The following is a 22,676-nucleotide window of genomic DNA, read 5'->3' as shown; positions in this document are numbered from 1 at the left end:
GGCACCTACAGTCAGAGTAAGCTGAACTTGAAGTGGCTTTCTGGCATTATATCACAACCCATTTGAGATGTTGTCCATGCAGTCTCCTTTCTCCACAGTCCAGATGAATGGCACCAAATACAGTGCTCCATACATGAGGTCCTTCTTCTGTTGGCACTGGTCATTCTGGTTTCACAGTGTGGATACCTTTTGAATTACAGTAAAAGACAAACACTTTTGTTAAGAAACACACACACACACACAGACACACACAGACACACACACACACACACAGATGAGCACACTCCCACCAGCGGACAGAGAGCGTGCGTCAGAAAATATGTCACGTCAACCACCTGAAAGGCAGACAAAAATATCTGCGTTTTTTTAAACACTCCCAGGGTTAGTGAAGATGGTGAAGAAGAAATGTTCCGATGATAGTTCAATGTACAGTTCAAATAATTGTTCAGCTGTTATATTGACTGCTGTTATTAAAAGAAACACATGAACACCATGGTTCCGATTAGTGTTCGTGTCGGTGTCCATCTGCCCCCCTCCAAAGCTGTAAACCTCGGGGATATACTGGGGTTATCCTTTAAATATCTTTGATTTTATTTTATATGTAACACGTATGACTGAATACTGAGACCAGCTGCTTCCAGCATGGCTACAATATTTCTGCCATGAAAGTGAAGCAACACAGATGAAATAAACACTTTACCTGGATCTGTCCAGTTTTCCGCAATTACAACAAATTAAGCACTAGCGAAAGTTCAGTCAGGAAGACAAAACTTTTCATGCTTAATCTGTAACTTTCTTCCTCAACCCGCTATTCACTCCTCGCACGCATGCTCACTCTCTATTCTCTGGCTGTCAGTGTTCGGGGCTGTCAATTGAGTCATCAGCTGTTCTACAATTAACCAATAGCACAGTGACACACCTTCTCCATCAGCCTATGATCTCACTGCTCCTCAATTTAAATATGGTTCTTTTTCTGCCCGTAGTCCTTTCATGCTTCTGCCGTGCGTACCCACATGCTGCCACTGTGCGTGCAACGCTGCTCTCATTCAGTCAAATGACAAACGTTCTCTTCATCCTCTCAATTCTCATTGTAGTTGCAAGCTATCGTCCAATCCCTCACCCAGAAGAGAATATTAATGTGTCGGCATCGTATTTTCGTCAGAAGCTCCTTCGCAATTGTCATCCTATGCTTATTCATTTTTAAGTCACATTTCAAGCTACACTCTCAGATCCCGGCTGCTTTACCTTATGTTCCATCAAGACAATATGTTAGTCATCAAACTTGGGTAGTTTATTAGAGGTGGAGAGAGACCGAATTGAAGGCTGTTAGGCTTCTACTGCTCCTACGAAAACTACTGCGACTTTCAAGACCAAACCACTCTGGGCTGTGACGGTACGTTTTATCCTTTAAAGCTCTTCATGCATTAATATTTCTAAACAGCAGTGGCATACATCCCTCAGCCTAGCAGGCCAAGCAGCACCACATTCACAGCATTCATTCCTAGTCTGGCAGGCTAAGCAGCATCACATTCACGGCAATCAGCCCCAGCCTCGCAGGCAAAGCAGCATCACATTCGCAGCATTCAGCCCTCAGCCTCACAGGCTAGGCAGCATCAAGTCCAAAAAAAAATTTAAAAAAAATAATAAGATCAGCAGATCATTTAATTATGTTTGTTTTATCAGTCAGTCAATCAATTTTATTTATAAAGCCCAACATCACAAATCACAAATTGACCTTTCTTCCAAGTGGCAAACTCCGAGGCTGAAAAATGCAGCGAACACTGAAGTGCCACAAACTGCAGTTCCTCTAATGTCCACTTGAGGCTGGCTCCAAGAGCGAGTCAATCCCCATAGACCCCCATGTTAAAATGTCCAACTTTACAAGAGACATAAATATGTTTACAACCTGGCTCAAAAAACAGTTTTGGTGTCTAAAGCTAATTTCAGCATTCATGAAAACTGTACGGGGGCTAAATTTTTATAGAACTCATCTGTTTAGGCTTAAAGTTATGTATAAATAAAGGCGAGCCTCTTTGAGTGACAGGCTGACTGCTGATAGAGTCTTCGGCTTCTTAGTCTGATCCACCCCCCACTCCTGATAGAGTCTTCGGCTTCTTAGTCTGATCCACCCCCCACTCCTTCAATCAATCAATCAATCAATTTTATTTATAAAGCCCAATATCACAAATAACAATTTGCCTCACAGGGCTTTACAGCATACGACATCCCTCTGTCCTTATGACCCTTGCAGCGGATGAGGAAAAACTCCCCAAAATAAAACCTTTAACGGGGGAAAAAAATAGACTTTCCACCGATCGGATCGGCTTGATCGGATCGGCCGATATTTCACATTTTTTTCAATTTTTCTGACCGGCCCTAAAGTCTTCATTCACTGATCCGATCAATGACGTCATTGTCATTTTGAAACTGCTCCTGTTGCAGCTGGCTTGTGATCTGTTTCAACTGCACTGTGACTGCACCATTTGCTAGTGACGCTGTTGATTCAAATTTCAAAAAACTTTATTGTCCGTCCGTCACATAGTAACAGAGCTCAAAACATAAACGCCGCAAAACACTCATTCACACCGATTAAACTTTTTTCTTTTTAACAAACAAAGCAAAATAGACACGTCTCACTAGTTTAAATGTGTTTTTATGTCTTTGTGGCGTTTATGTTTTGAGCTCTGTCACTATGTGCTGGACAATAAAATTTTTAGAATCCAGAATACGCCGCACGTAAAACCCTCTTTGGCACGTCGACGTCGGTTGCAAACAAAGTAAACAAACATGTCGGCGGTATGGAATTTTTTCACCGTGAACCAGAGTGATACAACAAAAGCTGTCTGCAACCTGTGTAAAGTTTTAGTACATCGTGGAGGAAACTCTGCTAAAGCTTTTAACACAATGAATTTAATTCGGCACTTAGAGAAAGAACACAAGGAGGAGCATGCTGATTTCAAAAAGCGGAGTGCAGAAAAGGAAAAAGAGACACCCAGGCGGCTACAGCAAACGACTTTGGACCGTGTCCAGCCGTACAGCCGTGACAGCGAGAAGGCAAAGGGGGGTACAAGAAAGCTGATGGAGTTTATTGTGCTGGCCGACCTGCCATTTAATATAGTTGAGAACCCCGCATTCCAACGCNGTGACAGCGAGAAGGCAAAGGGGGGTACAAGAAAGCTGATGGAGTTTATTGTGCTGGCCGACCTGCCATTTAATATTATAGTTGAGAACCCCGCATTCCAACGCTTGCTGGCGTACTTCGATCCGCGCTATCTCCTCCCAGGGCACTCATACTGTGGCGATACCGGACTAAACGAGCTGCACCGGGTTGTTCATTCTCACGTCAAGGGCCTTCTGAGAGAACACAGTCCCTCGATTAGTTTGACCACTGATATTTGGTCATCAGATGTGAGCCCCATGTCACTGCTTAGTTTAACCGCCCAGTGGATTGACCCAGATTTCAAACTCCGCGCAGCAGTACTACACGCCCAGGAATTCCGCGGCTCACACACTGCTGCAGCGCTGGTGACGAAATACAACAACATGCTCCAGGTGTGGCAGATTCCGAGAGAGAGGGTTCATGTCGTACTGCGAGACAATGCCGCAAACATGGCAAAAGCCATGCGAGAAGGAGGACTGGCAACCTTACCGTGCGTGGTGCACACACTCCAGCTGGCTGTCCATGACGGGCTGCTGGCACAGCGCATGGTGTCAGACATCCTTGCTACAGGGAGACGTATCATCGGGCACTTCAAACGCTCCCCTCAAGCGTACTGTGCGTCTGCTGCAGCAAAAATGGGCACTTGCTGCTTTTGGAGCCGAGCATGAAGTTCCTGCTTCCTTCAATTCCAACCAGTGGGGTCTGATAGAAAACATCCTAAAAATCCTGGAACCATTTGAGGAGCTCACAAGGGCAATAAGCACATCCACTGCATCTGCCGCTGATGTGATCCCATCTGTGATGGCCTTAAAACGGTTCCTGAGCAGAGATTCCCCATCAGATCATGGTGTGGGCACCACAAAAGCCGAACTGCTGAGAGCTGTAACCCGGAGATTTGATGGGATTGAAAACGAGCCCCTCTACACTTTGGCTACTCTATTAGACCCAAGGTGAGGAAAAACATTTAGCCTAAAATAATCTGCAAAATATACTTAAGTTGACTTAATAAAACAATGTTATTTATTAGCCTAACACTCACATTTAGAACAGCAAACATATGTTCTGTTAATTGAATAATATCTGTTCTATCTTATATATTTGGCTTTTACACAGTAAAGCAGTGTTACACAGAAACATCCTCAGTGTCAATGTAACTAATGGACCATTTGGTTACAGTTTTATTTTAAGTTGCTCTAAAAGAACAAATGCCCAGTTAAATTAATGTGATATTTTATTTATTATTTTTGTTTTAATAAAGGTACAAGGATCGATGCTTTTCTGCAGAGCTGAAGGCACACACACGGGGGCTGCTGTTAGATCTGCTGGCTACACAGACGGGCCCTGATGAAGGACAAGAACCTGGAGACAACAACAACACAGATGAGCCAGCTGAGAAGATGCCACGACCTGGTTCCTTGTCATCGATGTTGGGTGAGATCATGCAAGAAGAAAGGCCACAGCAGGCCACTGCAGCAATGTCTCAGTTGAATCTCTACCTGTCAGAGCCAGTCATCTCTCGAGATGCTGACCCACTGGCTTACTGGAGAGCCAATCAGGATCGCTTTTCTGCCCTCACCATTGCTGCAAGAGCTTACCTGTCAGCACCCTGCACAAGTGTGGACAGTGAGCGCCTGTTCAGTGCTGCATCCAACATCCTGGATGATCGAAGAAGCAGGCTTTCAGCCAAGAAAGTTGAGATGCTCCTCTTTGTTAGAAAGAATCTGCCATTGATGCATAAATAGGCATAGGCATTTATGTAGCCTAAGTAATATAGCAGCAAGTTTAAACCTCCTTTTCTGAATTTAAAATAATGTTTGTTTTGCCTGGGAGGGGGGGCATTGTTTACATTTTATTTAGTACATATACTTGGCTGCTACTTGTTTTATTTATTTTATTTAAGTGCTCCTATACAGACATTTTATTATTTTATTTGTTGGAAATATATGTGGCCTGGGTGCCGTGCCATATTTTCTGTTCACCTGAGTGCCATTTATGAATGTTTTGAGGGAGAATTACTGCCTTTTATTTGCACTACTGTGACTGTTTATTGGAGTTATATATACATGTATATATGAACGTTTTGAGGGAGCATTACTGCCTTCATTTGCACTACTGTTACTGTTAATTGGAGTCAGATATATATGAATGTTTTGAGGGACCATTACTGCCTTCATTTGCACTACTGTGGCTGTTAATTGGAGTTATACATTTTGAGGGAGCATTACTGCCTTCATTTGCACTACTGTTACTGTTAATTGGAGTCATATATATATGAATGTTTTGAGGGAGCATTACTGCCTTCATTTGCACTACTGTGACTGTAAATAATTTCATAGAGTTATATGAATGTTTGAGACAGATTACTGCCCTTTATTTGCAGTATACTTGAAAAGTAATTTAATTACATTAAAGTAATTTAATTACAGTAAGTTAAGTTGTTGTGCCCATTATTTGTGTCTCAAATTATTTTGGTTTGTCCTGATTAAACTTGAATGCCCATTAGAGGTTATTGATGTTTAACCTTTTCATCTCAGTCAGTTCAGGACAAAAAATGTCAACAAAAATGCTTTTTATGATACTCAGTAAACTGTATAAATACGGGTAAACAAGTTATTTAAATAGACACATTTGCTTCCTCACGTGATCGGATTGGTGATCGTTTTTTTTTAAACTCTCTGATCGGTGATCGGTGATCGGCCCCTAAAATCCTGATCGTGTAAAGCCTAGAAAAAAATGGTGGAAACCTCAAGAAGAGCAACTGAGGAGGGATCCCTCTTCCAGGATGGACAGACGTGCAATAGATGTCATACAGAACAGAGCAACATAATAACTTATAGCTGCTGCGCAGCAATGGATCGGGGCCGGGCAATTTTAGGCAAAATTAGGCAATTCTGAGCAACACACACACTAAAACAAAGCATATCACAACATAGAAGTTACATCATATAATTATGGCATGCCCTTCAAATTGTGGATGAGTGGCTGAAGTGATCAGACTCATAATATACAAAGGAAAGAAAAAACTCAAGAACAAGAAAGTAAGAATAACATTAACTGCTAGCAATTATGAACAAACTGGCCTGATCTAGCTTAAAGCTAAACATTATCCATGGTGACAAAGATGAAAACATTTTTTAAAATGTAAAAGTAGCTATTGGATAGACTCTGCATATTGACTGATAGCTAAGTCAAATAAACAGGGAAAAGAGACAAGGGATAACAGGGAAAAGTGTTGATAAAGAGTATTTGTCTCTCCACAAAACTGCCTGGATCATAATTATTTTAACCTTAGTAGTCTCTAATCCACATAGCATGATTCCTGAACATAAGACTTTCACATTAGAATGTCCATTCTGCCTTAGCTAAGGCTTGAACTCACAACCTCTGAGACTGAGGTCTGTCTTCTATCTCACTGAGCTAATTGGCAAGTGACAGGTCATGTGTGGCTTCACAAATTGACTAAGCCAAACATCAGGGTGCCAGACAGTAGCCATCCATGCCATGGAAAAGCAAATTTCAAAGTGAAAGTTCCAAAGCTGTAGCACATATGGTTGATTTGTTATGAATTTTCAAAGTTTTGAAATTTAGAGGCTTGCTGTAGCGCCACTATCAGGACTATTGTCTTGTGTTTCCAGTTGAGGACATCTGGCATGGGACTGGACTTTTATGAAAAGTTTGGGTAGATTTCTCATATGGAAATGTTGCACGAGCTGAGGCTTGAACTATAATCTTCAACACCAAGAACCATCCTCTATCTCACTGAGCTAATTGGCAAACAGAAATGTCACATGTAGCTTCACAAATTGACTAAGCCAGTCACCTGTGTGCAAGACAGCAGCTGTTAGTATGTAAAGGCAGATTTCAAATGGCTGTCAAAAATTCAGTTATTAAAAAATAATAATTAAAAATCCAGATTTTTATTAAGACAAAAATCCGAAAATACACAAATTGCATCTAGACAGTATGGAGATGTTGGTAATTTGTTTTTAACAATGATTTATTGGCTCCATAAGTGAAAAACTGATGTTTAAAAATGCCATTTTTGCATTGACTCCAGTTGTTCGCATGAGAGCGAAATTCAAAATGCTGTAAAAAATTCAGTTTTTGAGATAAAATTTTGATATTTTCCAAACATCATCTACCATGACACCAAAATTTTGTCATTTTTTTAATGAACATTGAAAATGTATTTAGCAAGAATTTGCAAGTATATGTTTACAATACCGTTTACAGTCAAACATTTTGATGCACTGTAGGCTCAATTTTTGATAAATCAAGAATCTGTGTGGATCGTTTGTGTAGGACAGCCTGAAGATGCTCTGTAGCAAGGTTGGTGTCAGTTGAGCAAAAATTGTGGGAGGAGATAGGTTTAAGAAGTTTTACAGTTTTTGAAAAAAAAACAGAGTGATGAACTTCATAATTTGCAATAGGTTTAAATGTACAAAAGTTTCTTCAGTATTGGAGCTACATTTGATTTTTTGCGCATGGGAAGTAGGATTTCCTCGGAAGAAGAAGAAAGAAGAAGAACATGCAGGATAACGATAGGGTCCTGGCAGCTTAGGCTGCCCGGCCCCTAATTAACAGTAATCCGTATGACATAATAAGACAGAAAGAGAGACAGAGACAGAGAGAGATGCAGGACAGACAGTAATGACAGTAGCTTACAACAACATTAATTAAAGTAATAATATTATAATAATAATTATGGCTATTGTGGTACAATATGTTGAAAGTATATATTAATATATGATAGTATACATAGCGCCGATAATCATGTGTATAATAACAGTAGAAGTATGACTAATGATAACAGCAGCAGCAGGAGGCATCAGGCAGGACCATGGCAGCAGCACAACCACACATGTCACACTATCTAGGCACCGCTGCGATATAAGTTAACCTGCGAGACAGCGGAGCACAAAGGCTCAGGAGAAGAAGCCGAGTTAGGGACATGCAGTATGGTGGAGTTAGCAAGATGCAGTAACAGGACATGAGTGTAAGCAAAAGGGAGAGAGAGAGATCACAGCTTGTTCACTGCAGCTCCGTAAGTAAACATTCTTTGGGGGTAATTTTAGGCTGTGTTCTCTTCTGTTAGGCTTCTACTGCTCCTATGAAAACTACTGCGACTTTCAAGACCAAACAGTCTGGGCCATGACGGTAGGTTTTATTCTTTAAAGCTCTTACCTTGCTGCCACTCAAATGTCCCATGATTTCAAATAATCTCCCTGTGGTGTCTAAGCGCCAAAGACTTTGTTACAATCATATCAGCACAATCATCCATTAATCTGTACACCTATATTTCACATTAAATTTGATCTTTATTCCTTTCTCCTGTTTCTCCTGATTTAAATGAATCTCTAGCGAAAGTTAAGTCAGGAAGACAATACTTTTCATGCTTACTCTGTAACTTTCTTCCTCACCCCGCTATTCACTCCTCGCACGCATGTTCACTCTCTATTCTCAAGCTATCAGTGTTCAGGGCTATCAATTGAGTCATCAGCTGTTCTACACAGTGTTCAGGGCTATCAATTGAGTCATCAGCTGTTCTACAGCTGATCTACAATTAACCAATAGCACAGTGACACACCTTCTCCGTCAGCCTATCATCTCACTGCTCCTCATTTTAAATATGGATCTTTTTCTGCCCGCAGTCCTTTCATGCTGCTGCTGTGCATACCCTCCACCTCCCCATTACCACCTAGTGTCCTTGGATGCAACCTCATTTCGCCTCATCATTCATCTACCAAGTCATCAGCCACCACCACCTCCACTGGTGTCTAGACTCAATGGGGGGATTTATCTCAAATAATCTCCCTGTGGTGTCTAAGCGCCAAAGACTTTGTTGCAATCATATCAGCACAATCATCTAATAATCTGTACACCTATATTTCGCATTAAATTTGATCTTTATTCCTTACTTCTGTCTCTCCTGATTGAACTACTGTTACAACTCTTGTAATTTCCATCAAGTACACCAGGAACAACTGTGCCATCAAGGAAAAGATTTTTAAATAAAATCCATTGTGTACTGTATGCAAAGTACTCTTTTGCAGGGTATTTAGAAAAATAAAAATATAGTGACAGTGCAATTTGTAAAGAAACTATAGGAGAACTCCTGTGTTGCATAAAGTAAATCAAATACATGCTCATAAAGAGACATCAAGACATGGATGCCTTGCTTGCTTGAAAAAAGGCCTCAGCTCAATTTAAAAATGTAAATATTACATTGCTTGATAACAAAACCAACACATTAATAATGCAAACATATCTGTATTCTCCATGGCTGATTACCTCTAACAGCTGGCATTTTCTGTAACTCCTCCACTATTTCAATAGCAGTGGACATTTGATTGCCATAGCGGTTCTCGAGCACCCAAAAGATGTCATCTGCACTGTTATCAGTTGTGAGGCGAAGGTCTCTTGAAATCTTGTCATCAAGACTGTCCAGCAATTGAACCTTTTTCACTTCTCCTGAACCGGTTGGCTCACCTTGCCTCTGGAGTGCTTCCCAGTCCTTCTTCCACCTATGAAAATCACGTTTGTTGCCCTTAAACTTGGGAAGAGCCGTTGGTTTCAACTTTATAGTTGGTATTGGGTAATTGGAGGTAATCGCCGCCTGTGTCAGCCTTTCAGTGTCCTCCTTTATCCTTGCCTGTATAAAGTATGCTTTTCTGGAAACCAACCTAGGGATGGACAGTTCTAGTCCTTTTAGGTGCGTCTGAAAGCCACCCTGATCATCAGATGGGACCCATCGTTTCCACCAACTGTACACCTCTTTTGCTGTCTTTACCAGTCCTTGCAGGTGGTTGAGCATGAAGTCGTATGCCTCTGCATTCCCACTTGGTTGAACAGCAGCAGCATGTTCACACTCAGCCTCTGCTGCCTGTAGTGTTGTTGACAGCTCAACATTACCAAAGTTGGCCCAAAGAGTCTCCTGGATCAGGCTTTTGACCTCTTTCAGTTTCAACTCACACTCACTTGCACTTTTTACTAGGTCAGCTTTTTGCTGTTCAGTTAACACAGCTACTTCATCCGTGCCCAGCTCGGCCTCTAGTTCTGCAGTGAGTCCAGCCTCCACGTCATCATTTGCTTCCATGACTTTTTCAGCTTCCATTGTGAGTTTATTGAAACTGTCTCGGAGCACTTCTTCAGACATGTCTTTATAAGTCCTGGTAGTACTGTTGACCAGACGAGAGAATTGTCTCTTTGCTGTTGTCCTTTCCATCTTGAGTTGCTCAACTGACTTTCCAAGAGCCTTCTCTGCCATGTTTGATTCCAATTTACAGCTGTTCTCAGGTTTTCCAGTTTCTTGGTCTGACGGTTTTTCACTGCCAAGTTATTTCAAACGTGCAGCTTCCCCACTTGAAAGAGACTGATTCATCCACTGAAGATTTTAACTGGATTTCACTCAATGACCAAGCAGCTTTTCCTTTTCATCTTCTAACCGCTTCATCCTCTTGAGGGTCGCGGGGGGGGGGTGGAGCCTATCCCAGCTGACATCGGGCGAGAAGCAGGGTACACCCTGGACAGGTTGCCAGACTATCGCAGGGCTGACACATAGAGACAAACAACCATTCACACTCACATTCACACCTACGGACAATTTAGAGTTATCAATTTACCTAGTCCCCAATCTGCATGTCTTTGGACTGTGGGAGGAAGCCGGAGTGCCCGGAGAGAACCCACGCTGACATGGGGAGAACATGCAAACTCCGCACAGAAGGGCTCCCACACCTGGAATCGAACCGGCAACCATCTTGCTGTGAGGCGACAGTGCTAACCACCACACCACCGTGCCACCCACTTTTCCTTTTTTCTCCTTTTATTTTGGCAGGTTTGACAGTTCATCAAGAAGTTCCATTTCTTCCATTAGTTATGAGGCATAATGTGCATAATGTGCTTAAGGTGCTTATGGTGAAAAACCTTTGAAAAAAACCCACAAAAAATATATGTATATGTTATTATAAATAACTGTAAATAGCAACAAACAGAACACACACATTTGTAAATACTATAACATTAAGCATCAGCCTTAGTTTTTACTCATTTTACACATTTCTCCACAATAAATATAAATAAAGCTGTCACTGCTGTTTTAACTTTTTAGCTTAACATCAAATAATTAATGTATTTACATGTTTTTATTGCCTTTTAATATGAAATATTTTACTGAAATTTATATTTGTTCAAAATAATGATTCAATCATGAAGTCATTTTAATCTTGTCTTTATCATGACCCCATATACCACTGAAAGTGCAACCAACAATACTAGACAAGCAAACACAGACAATAAAGAGTCAATTCGGCACATGTGAAGTGCTGTACGTAACCCGCTGCTCAGCCCCAGTCATAAAGCTAATGCTAACCCAGCCAGCGGCAGCAACAATCTCCCACAGGTAACCAGTCTCTCGATCATCTTCATAAACAGCATCTTACCGGCTGCCTCTTCGGACTGTGTGTGGATGATTCAGTCCTGCACAGTCTTTTCCGTTGCTTGCAGTACCGTTACGATGCCTCTTTGTCCAACTCCGCTTGCTAGAGTGGCTCATTTACCTCCGGTTTACTCTCACCTGTGGCTGGGTGCACTGCTTTTAAAACTCTGGGTGGGAGCATGCCTATGTTCCCACAGCCTGTGTTCCCACAGCCCTATGTTCCCACAGCCCTGTGTTCCCACAGCCCTATGTTCCCACAGCCCTGTGTTCCCACAGCCCTATGTTCCCACAGCTCTATGTTCCCACAGCTCTATGATCCCACATTTCCTTTTTCATAAATTTGTATCAGATTTTATCCCCCTTTCTCCCAATTTGGTAGCCAGTTACACCCAACCTATTTTTGTATAAAGCAAGGCAGAATTTACTTCCAGGAAATATTCAGAAAATGTTTGGGGATAGAGATGGAGGGTACAACGTAAGAGGGAGAAGGAACTTAAAACAACCAAGTTTTCGTACCACATTGAAAAGTATGTGCATATCAGTCTATGGAGTGTCACTAGTCACTTGAAACAAATTTAAAATGATAGGAGGCGGGTTGAAATAAACCGAAATTTCCCTTTAAGCAAATAAAGTGCAACCAGTGCCAAAGTGCAAATGATTGATAAAATGCTATCAGTTCATAAGCCCAGTATGTGCCAGGGAACACCTTGAAATTTATCCATACTTCTCCTTCTCCGGAGGTCAGAAATTACCTGTTTGATTACTGTATTGCTGTCGATTACAGTCTGCTGTATTACCATATTACATCTTGTTTTGCATAATTTCAATCACACAACACCTATAATTAATTTTATCTCTTCTGTATGTTTAGATGGCAATTATCTTCCTTCTGTTAATTGTAATGTCTTACACCTTTTACCTAATACGGTATTGCATGCCAATCTAGGCTTGCATTTATTTTCGATGGTGCCTTTTGAAATCCTGAAATGTATCAATTTTTTCCTCACCTCTAAGCGCGGAACCAGCATTGCTTCCCTTTGCAGCGAACCCAAGTTGGCATCAAGGACCCAACCACAGCTGATCTGCATCGGCAATCTGAAGAGCACAACACGGCAGTACATCATCGTCGCGAGAAATGATGGAGTGACCATTCCTGTAGATGAAGGCCTGACATGTGCTGTGGACAAGCTATTCAAGCTCTACTGGGTGTGCAACTTGTCCTATCCACCACAACTCAGCTCTGTGTTCACCTTCCTTGAATACATCTACAAAGTGCCCATCTCAACCAAAAGGAGAGCCAAGGTACTAGAGCTTATCTCTAAGCTTCAACCTGCACAATAGATCACAAGAGAATGTACACATGTCCAAAGTGCAGACAGTCAATATCTACAGAAGTAAAGAAAGTCATTTGGCATCTACGCGAAATACATGCCTTATCAGATGGACAGGACTTGACTATTACCTGCAGCCAAGATGGTTGCCCAAGGACATACTATAACTTCAATTCATTTTCCAAACATCTTCACAGAGACCACCAGTCCACAACAACATTCATGGACTATGTGTCTTTTCAAGCCAATGCCCACAGTCCATCAGATACATCTGAGACAGGGTCGTCTAATATTGAGGACACACCAGAGTCTGTTCCATTTAAAACTACCATTCCTAGTGACTGTGTTGCTTCTTTTGTGGCAAAAATGTATTCTTCATCAAATACGACTTTAATGGATGTGACAAAAAGTGTTACTTGTACACAAGAGGTGCTAGAAAGGACTGTAGAAAGTTTACAACATTCAACAACTACATTGTTGAATAATCTGCAAGTACCACTTGACAATGAGTCTGTCCAGTCATTAATGAGCGAATTTGAAAATGCTAAAACTATGTTTAAAGATGTAGACACGCCTTTCAAAATGAACAAAAATTTTACAGAGAAATTTGGTCTTGTGAAGCCAAAAGAAATATTTCTTGGTCATAGGGCAGACACTGGAAGAAAACAGGGACAAGTAAAACAAGTGTTGGCAGCAGACACATGTCAATATATATCAGTCATTGAGACAGTTAAATTTTTATTCAGTAATGAGCAGATGCAAAAAGTTTACCTCCAGGGTAAGAAACAAACTGAAGGCAAAATGCACAACTACTGTGATGGCTCTCAATTTTCATCTCATCCACTGTTTAAAACATGTCCTCAAGCCCTCCAGATACAGTTGTATTTTGATGACTTAGAAACAACAAACCCCTTGGGCTCCAAAACAAAAATTCATAAAATGGGTGCCGTTTATTTTGCCTTGAGGAATCTGCCACCGGAGTACAATTCATCACTTTCAAATATTCACTTGTGTCTTCTATTTAATTCTATGGACAGAGAGGTATATGGGTTTGGTAAAATTTTGGAACCACTGCTAGAGGACATCAGACTCCTTGAAAGTTCTGGTGTACAGGTGGAGCTGCAAGGTCAAAATTATACTCTGTATGAAACAATCTGTGTCTTGACTGCAGACAATTTAGCTATCCATTCCCTTTGTGGATATGTAGAGAGCTTTTCAGCAAACAAGTTTTGTCACTTTTGCATGGTTGACAAAACAGTTGCTCAGTCTGTTTATGATGAAGATAAACTTGAGAAACGCACCAGAGAAAATTATCAGTATGTGAGATTTAATGATCCAAGCTCAACTGGAGTTAAAGAGGACTCTTGTTTAAATAAGCTGCAGTATTTTCATGTTACTGAGAACACATGCGTTGACATTATGCATGATATCCTTGAGGGTGTAGCCCCTTTGGAAGTGAGACTAATTTTTTTTATTTTTTTTTTTAATTTTATATACTTTATTAATCCCCAAGGGGAAATTCAATTTTTTCACTCTGTTTGTCAATTACACACAGGTCCGAACACACACATGCACAAACAGGACCTATACATGCACTAAGTGGAGAGATGTCAGAGTGGGCTGCCCATGACAGGCGCTCAGAGCGGTTGGGGGGTTCGGTGCCTTGCTCAGGGGCACCTCGGCAGTGCCCAGGAGGTGAACTGGCACCTCTCCAGCTACCAGTCCACGCTCCATATTTTGGTCCGGACGGGAACTTGAACAGGCAACCCTCCGGTTCCCAACCCAAGTCCCTATGGACTGAGCTACTGCCGCCCCAAATGTTACACCACTTCATTTATGAACAAAAACTTTTCACCCTAGAACTGTTGAATCATAGAATTTCCAGTTTTGACTATGGGTATGGAAATGAGAAAAATAAGCCAAGTGTTATTCTCAATCTGAGAACCGCTGACAATGCAGTAAAACAGACTGCATCACAAATGTGGTGCCTTTTGCAGGTGTTACCTTTTTTAGTTGGCGATCTTATTGACATGAGAAGTAAACATTGGCATTTATTCATTATGCTGAGGGAAATATGCAGCATTGTCTTTGCACCCATTGTTACACACAGGCTTGCTGTATTCCTGAAACAACTCATTATAGAGCACCACACATTATTCAAGAAGCTCTATGATAGACCCTAACCCTAACCCCTAACCCCTAACCCTAACCCTCCTAAACACCATTTTATGATTCACTATCCAAGGATGATGATTACGTTTGGACCTATTTCTCAGCTGTGGTGTATGAGATTTGAGGCAAAGCACAATCCATTAAAAAGACATGCTCATGTGGTTGGAAACTTCAAAAATATTTCTAAAACACTGAGTTATAAACACCAAGTTCAGCACATGTATAGCTTCAAGTTTGGTGTCGCTCTTTCTGAGAAAACAAATGTGACAAATGAATACCCTGTTACCATCAGCTCCTTGAAGAAAGCAGATGTTGTGCTGGACAATCTGAGATCAACCTATGATAATGATGACTTGACTTTGAACAGCTCTGTCTATGTTGCCCACACTGTTAGTGTGCTTGGCCAGACTTACAGAACCGGCTGTGTACTGCCACTTAAAGTAGACAACAATGGAGAGCCTTTGTTTGGTGAAATAATTCATATTATACCACAGGCTGATGTATCCATTCTGATGTTTGTAAGAATTCTTACAGTTAAATACTTTGATGAGCATTTTTATGCTTATGCTGTACAAAAAACTAAAGAATATGAAATGATCAGTCTGACTGCTGCCGCAGATTTCAGACCTTTGGACATAATGTCTGGTTTCAATGCAGATGAACTATACTTAAACCCAAGGTATAAGATTGTCTAGCTTCTCAAGATTTGCTGAATCGTGGCAGCTCTACTTTTGGATTTCATATAACCTTTTAGAGCAGACACCAACAAATCTACACATCTTGAAATTGTTGTCAATGACAATCACTCTTGAAATTACATTGTAAACTGGAATAAATGTGTTTGATGCCAGATTATATGTGTTCTATTAACATTTCTTAATGTAAAATTATCTTAAAGTAGGTTATCTGATTGCATCACTGAATTTGAGTAATTATGTTTTTGATTACAACTTCAAGAAGGAAATAAGAACAATCTGCAGTCTGGAAATCAGATAATTCACTACTCAAATTCAGTGATGCAATCAGATAACCTACTAGATAATTTTACATTAAGAATATGTAAGCTGAGTTGATAAAATTGAATTTTAAAACATTTTGTTATACTTTTAAATTGTGAATGTACTTTTGTGCACTTGTGCATTGTTCCATAGCATGTCAACATTTGACCATTTATTAAATGGCTAACATTTTCACATCTGTCTTTTTGTCCCTTTAATTTTATGCCTCATGTTTAACACATTAGGTTGCAATATTAACACATTAAGTAGTAGATTTTGGTCATTTTCAGTTACACATAATCAACATTTAACGTGTTGAAATTACACATTTTGTGTGTTAAATTATCTGACACAATTTGTGTGTTAAAATGGCTCACACATTGATTGTGTAAACGTGTTGAAATCACACATTTTGTGTGTTAAATTATCTGACACAATTTGTGTGTTAAAATGGCTCACACATCTATTGTGTAATTTGACACAACATGTGTAGTCCCTGAGCACACTCGCTACATGTGTTAAAATTCTGCACAATGTGTCATTTTTAACACATCTGTTTTTGCTGTGTATGCATATATGTAGCATGTGATTGTATTACATGTGTATACCGTATGCGTATTTGTACTTATCTGGTTTTGTTTGTCTGACTTAAGGAAATGAAAACAAGGGTTCGGTATCTATAAGCTCTGCTTCAGCCGAAACCTTTTTCGATCAGCCTATTATATTTTTTCTTGTAATGATTGTGATTGTGACGATTTCTGCTGCTGCTGATCGAAATAAAATTACTCATTCATTCATTTACTATAAAGTGCTTCCAAAAAATTTTGTTGGAGGATAGGGCTTAAATTGAAGGGAAATGTAGGAACACAAGAGTTATTTTGAAAATGTCCTAGAAATGTGGGAACATAGGGCCTAATTTTGAGAAAAATCTTAGAAATGTGGGAACATAGGGCTGTGGGCGAGGCCGGTTCTACGCAGGGGCAAGAGGGGGCAATGCCCCCTTAAACAAATATCTTGCCCCCTCAAATCAAATCTGCCGAAAAAGGCACAAAACAGAAAAGTTTTCTCATCTGTCTCCGTGCTGTGTGCTGGCTGTGTGTGATCTACTGTCTGCAGTCGGCAGAGACCCTCCCCCAGTAAACACCCAATCACTGTTTAGTATGCAAATGAGCCAAGATGCATCGGCGTCAGGTTTCTCAGTCTCAGTGAGGCAGAATGCAGCAGTAACGTGAAGCTCCGTTAAACTCGTTGTAGTGTCTCGTGAGATACTTAATATATAGTTAACAACAAAAAACAAAAGTAAATATAGCAGTGTGAGCATATAGTGTGAGCCTGTCAGTGCGAACGTTTCTTCAATCACACAAGCACAGCGAGAGATGAGTGCCTGATGCATGTCACATACTGAGGACAAATGCCCTGTGTGTGCCAGACCCCTAAATAAAGCCCCACCCAGCCTCTAGTTCTGCACGCTGTTTTTTGATAATCACAGCGATTTTTACAAAGCTTTTATTAACTTTTCACTCCTGCAGCTTTCAGCAGCTCAAAGGAGAGTGGAGTGAAGAGAAATCTGTTAAATTGCTAACAAAAAAAAAAAGACAAAAAAACAAAACAAAACAAAAAAGTATCAAATGTTCTGCTCTATCTATCTATCTGTTGTGTTTGTTAGTTCTGTTAGTTTGAGAAGTTTTTTTTTATAAGACTAGCTTTGGTAAATACTGGCTATAGTGAGGTTATTGTAATTATTAGGTTCAAATTTATTTCATATGTCTAGATGCCTAATGGCCATCCAATAAGATAAATGTTAAGATGTTGGTTGTGCCTGGATGAAGGATATTTTTATTTTATGTTTTCTTAATTTTTATTTTATTTTTCGTTTATTTTATTTTTCAGTTTTCCTCTCTGAGGGATTGCCACTTTATTGTGGTCAGGGGGGTTGTGTGCCTCAGTGACCCTAAGAGCTATACCAGCAGGAGCTTAGTCTTCGGGTGGGACACCCAAGTTGGACATGTCTTAGGGTAGAGGCCTGACAAAGTGCAATCCATTTCTTTAGGTTGGGGGTTGGACACACAGCTAACAACAACCCAATTCCATGTAGAAAACAGTTATCACCAACAAAACAAGCGGCGAGCACATTTGAGACCACGGTGCTTTGACACCCTCTATAGGGCACTCACACAGCGTCCCCACATCCTGCGAGTGAGTGAGTCACCTTTATTTGTCAGCTCTACCTATGGCAAAAATGTGCTGGAGCATGATGCCCCCTTCACATTTATGACTGCCCCCTCTTATATGCCTGCCTAGAACCGGGCTTGTGGGACCATTGGGCTGTAGGAACATAGGGCTGACCCCCTCCGGGCAGCAAGGCTGGTTTCAGACTGGTTCTGCTTGGCTCCTCTTTGTTTGTTTGTTTGTTTATTTAATCGTTTATACTAATTTTAATTCTCTCCTCTCTCCTTTCCTCACAGTAGAAACTCCCAGTTTGACTCGACACACAGTATTTAACAGTTCTAATTTCTGATTTTTCACCCTTCTCACCTGTGATGCCACACTTTGATTTCTTGACACAAACAAACTAATGTTTTACAGGAGAATGAGCAATTCATCTGTTGAGTTGTGTCTGAGTCTGGTTTGGATCTTTTGGTCTGTTTTGTAAGGGTCACTGTTAGAAAAAAATAGGGAAGCACAATATTGGATTTTTTGCCAATATGCCAATACATAACAATTCATTTGACCAATAATGGATACCAATATTGATATATCCACTTTTTTCCCTACCTCATTTTAGTGATCATCAAGTCTCTTCTGTAGTGGAATTAACATCATATTATGCATACATAACTTTATCGTGATGGCCCAGCAGCAGATGGAGACATGAAATAAAATACTTTTCAATGTATGTAATATTCATTCATTGTGCAAATTCAGAAAAAGCATGTTTGCCAATTCTGATAAAGTCAATTCAATTTAAAGCCAATATCGACCAGTACCAATGACATGCCGATATTATCATGCATCCTTAGAAAAAAAAATAACATCCTAGAGTGGGGTCATGATATTTTAAGACACAAAGTCCAAATGCTACAGCAATGAAGCTGGAATACATTACTACTTAGAAAACATTACAGCATTTTCCTGAAAATATTCTGACTTAATTTTTGAGTTTTTAATTTTTGTGCCTCACAGTGCTCCTAAAATGGGTTTCACAAAAAGGACACCCAGCAACAGTGGTGACATATATTATTGTCCTGCATCAGAAATAAAAACCCTTCGAACCCAACTGTAAGTACCATTATCGCTTCATATTACAAAAACAAGTAGGCACATGATTATGAAAGGAGCATGTTAAGGTGCCTGTCTTAGTGCAGATTAACATTTGTATGCACACCAATATTGACATTACTATAATACATTTAAACACAAACACTAAACGCAACTGATGTAATTTCTATAATAACTGAGCTCATGTAGATTTTTCAATGAAACTTTATAAGCAGTTCAGTTTTAGTTGAACTTTTTGCAACATTCCACTCACTGTTTCACTGTAAACTTAAAAGCGAGTTTCCTTGGTCTAACATCAAGATGTTTGTTGTACCAAAAGTGCTGGTTTTACTGTGTAAGTGGTCAATGTTGCCAGGGTCACAGGCTCAGTGCTTCAGAAGGTGTTCATCAAAGGTTTAAAGAGCAGCTCCAACAAGTTGGAAAGTTTAGATGGCAGCAAAGCAGGATGTTCACTCAGTGTATAGTACCTGTCTAAATACATTTCATCCAACATCCAACGACACTTTGTACCTGACATGAAGCAAAAGACTTGGGGACATATTTACTAAGAACATGGTGCAGCTCACATGCTGTTTTTAGCCTAGCTTAGCATAAAGACTGGAAGCAGAGGGAAACAGCTCGCCTGACTCTGTCCAAAGTTCACCTACTGACACCTTCATAGCTTATAAATGAACATGTTGTATGTCTTTTGTTGAATCCATACACAAACAGAAATATAAAGATAACACTTGTGATTTTAGGCAAAGTTGCATGCCGGAACTATTTCTTGACAACAGTTTATCCATATGCCCAGCACTTCTGTGCAGTGGCTTTGGTTATAGTGCAGGTTTTGGTTTGTATACAGATTCGATCAGGGTACCTACAGCTTAAGGCAAGTTTGATTTAACACTTTAAGCCTTTTTTAATGTCAAATGGAATAAATCTGAGACCAATTCAGCATATCATTTTACAACAACTAAAATTGATGAAAAAAAACAAAACAAAACATGAACCAACATCAGTTAGGGGTAAGGACAATTTTGCCCAAATGAACAGAAGTGGGAAATACCTGGCATTTGTTGGCAGGCTTTCTGGGTGATTTTAATGAAGTTATTATAAGTAAGGTTCAGAAACAAGACCACGCTTCTCTCTCCTAATTCAAATCATCTGCACCTCACTAATTCAACAACTTGAGCCTCATCACTTCAACCACCTGCCGTAACCTATATAGGTGTGTCTAACCCTTTCTCCTGTTTGTCTCAGTTCTCACAACCCTAACCCCAAACCCTGTTATTCTCCTCTCTTCCCTCTCAGCAGGACAGCAAAGTGGCTCAGCCGCTAGCACCGTCGCCTCACAACAAGATGTTACTTGATATGAACTCTGAGGGGATTACGCAGCACAGAGCTCATCAAGACGTGGCCCCCACCCTTAGTTTCGACCCCTGGGTTCATAAATGCTTCTGCCTCTCCACAACTCCATCCGACCCCATCCATCCAAAAGACTTTGAAAGATTGATATTGAAGATAGAAGATTTTTTTAATACCAATTAAGGCCTTGTTGTTAAATTAATGAATTCAATGCCTTTGAAGACTTTTTAAGGATGACGATAGTAATGGAAACCTCACTGTGAGGACAAGACATCAGGAAGCTGTAGATGACTGACTCGAGTCATACTTCATACTCACTTAATGATGCGAATAATAATGATCTTCTACACTCACCCTAAAAAAACACATTACCCACAGTGTTGCAGTAATAAATATCCAATCAGGAGAGGGATGCACAAAAACCATGTGTACAGCCTGTTTGAAAAACACGTTGGTCCTGGGTCAGAATGCAACACATCTGTGAAAAACAGGTTAAAAACTAGTCTGACATGATGCGACAGGCAGAAATGCAAACTAGGTCCAGTGTGAAGAGTGAATTTCAAGGAGCTGATGATTGTTGGTCTTCTTGATTATGAACATTAGTGGAGGTAGCTGCTGACTTGCATATTTTGCATCGAAAGTAATGTTACCTTTCATGTTAGCTTGCTAACATTACTTGCTGAAGGTGTTCACCTGTCACAACCAAAGCACTGATATTAAAAACATCGAAGTGTCACAGGTGATGTGTCCTTGGCTCCTTTGACTGCAGATCAGATGTTGAGTCTAGTTGAAACATTGAGAAGTAAGCTGGTTTACCTATAACCACATTAAATGAGGAAACGGATTGCTGTCATCTGTCATTGGCTGAGAGTGAGCGGAAGCTGCCACACCAGCATTGTGTTTTCACCGGAACCTGAGCAGCTTCCTATCCTGCGGTATCCTCTGCCACCAGAGAAGATGGCTGTAGAGGTGACTTTGTTGCGCCTGGCCTCCCCCTCTTTCCACTCCACGGGCTGCCCCCGAACCCACACATCAGGGTCCTCACTCACTTCATAGATGGAGCCATCCTCTGGGCTGTGCTCCAGGGAGTCAGGGGAAGACCTGAGGCTCCCCTGTTCAGGCTGGGCGGTCAGCAGCTTCCCAGGCAGCTGGCAGGTAGAGTGGAGGCGATACTGCAGCAGGAGACACTTGGGCTTCTCCTCCCTCTGTGGAGGGGCTTCTGAGTCCTGGGGGTAGCCGCTCTGCTCCAACCTCTGCCCTCCTTCATCTCCTACCCCATCACCTTTACCTCCCCCTCCTCCGCTGGCACCCTCCTCGCTGCCGTTGAGGATGGAGTCCCGTCTGAGCATGTCAGAAGCCAGAGTGCTGGAGGTCGACACCAGGAAGTCCACCGGACCACAGTGAGCATTTAGAGACGTCATCCCCTTACCTGAGAGGTACAAGAGTTCTGAATGAATCCACATGGCAATACACACACACACACACACACACACACACACACATATAAGTGCTGTACTTGCCGTTTGATATGAATATTTGATGATTTCCATATAAAATGATTAAGTTTGAACGCAGCTCAGCAGCACTAAAGCATTTCACATTTTCACGTCTTGTGTGTCATTTATCCTGGCTTCATATGAGAAAGTATGTAGAGAAAAGCTCTGCTTGTTGCTAGGCTAATTTATACAATTTAAAATGCCATAGCCTTAACCTTAGCACATTGGATTTGTGTGGAACCCATATCTACCATAAGACAATTAATTTGTCGGTGAACCTTGTGAGTTCACTCTCGTCATCATTGAAAATGAGGCCAAGCCATCAATGATTCTTCAAGAATAAATAAAGGTTGAATAAATGAATGAATTAATGAATGAGTGTAATTGAGCCAAATATTCTAACGTTACCTTTGTTCACTGTTGCTGTTGTTCCTGGCTTCATACTTCATATATGTATAG

General features: G+C 40.7%; 2 protein-coding genes across 4 annotated transcripts in view; one reads left to right on the top strand and one right to left on the bottom strand.

Moving 5' to 3' along the window:
• The first annotated feature begins 3,221 nt into the window (after positions 1–3,221).
• Positions 3,222–5,065, top strand: LOC126402572 (zinc finger BED domain-containing protein 4-like). Its single transcript, XM_050064704.1, has 2 exons — positions 3,222–4,110; positions 4,419–5,065. Exons 1-2 carry the CDS (start codon positions 3,581–3,583, stop codon positions 4,900–4,902), a joined length of 1,014 nt encoding a protein of 337 aa, XP_049920661.1. The 5' UTR covers positions 3,222–3,580; the 3' UTR covers positions 4,903–5,065.
• An 11,012-nt stretch (positions 5,066–16,077) lies between these two features.
• The window catches only part of LOC126402519 (rho guanine nucleotide exchange factor 10-like protein), a 60,350-nt gene continuing 53,751 nt past the window's right edge, over positions 16,078–22,676 (bottom strand). For 2 of the 3 annotated variants that reach the window (XM_050064599.1, XM_050064598.1), the window contains exon 20: positions 16,079–22,150. In XM_050064599.1, coding sequence (XP_049920556.1) covers positions 21,579–22,150 — 572 coding nt within the window. In that variant the 3' untranslated portion in view covers positions 16,079–21,578. Of the gene's footprint in view, positions 22,151–22,676 lie in introns of all 3 variants that reach the window. The other variant, XM_050064600.1, reaches the window with a different exon arrangement.

The sequence above is a fragment of the Epinephelus moara genome, chromosome 16, assembly GCF_006386435.1.
Source record: "Epinephelus moara isolate mb chromosome 16, YSFRI_EMoa_1.0, whole genome shotgun sequence".
NCBI classification, from domain to species: Eukaryota; Metazoa; Chordata; class Actinopteri; order Perciformes; family Serranidae; genus Epinephelus; species Epinephelus moara.
This window is presented reverse-complemented; position numbering and strand designations above follow the sequence as displayed.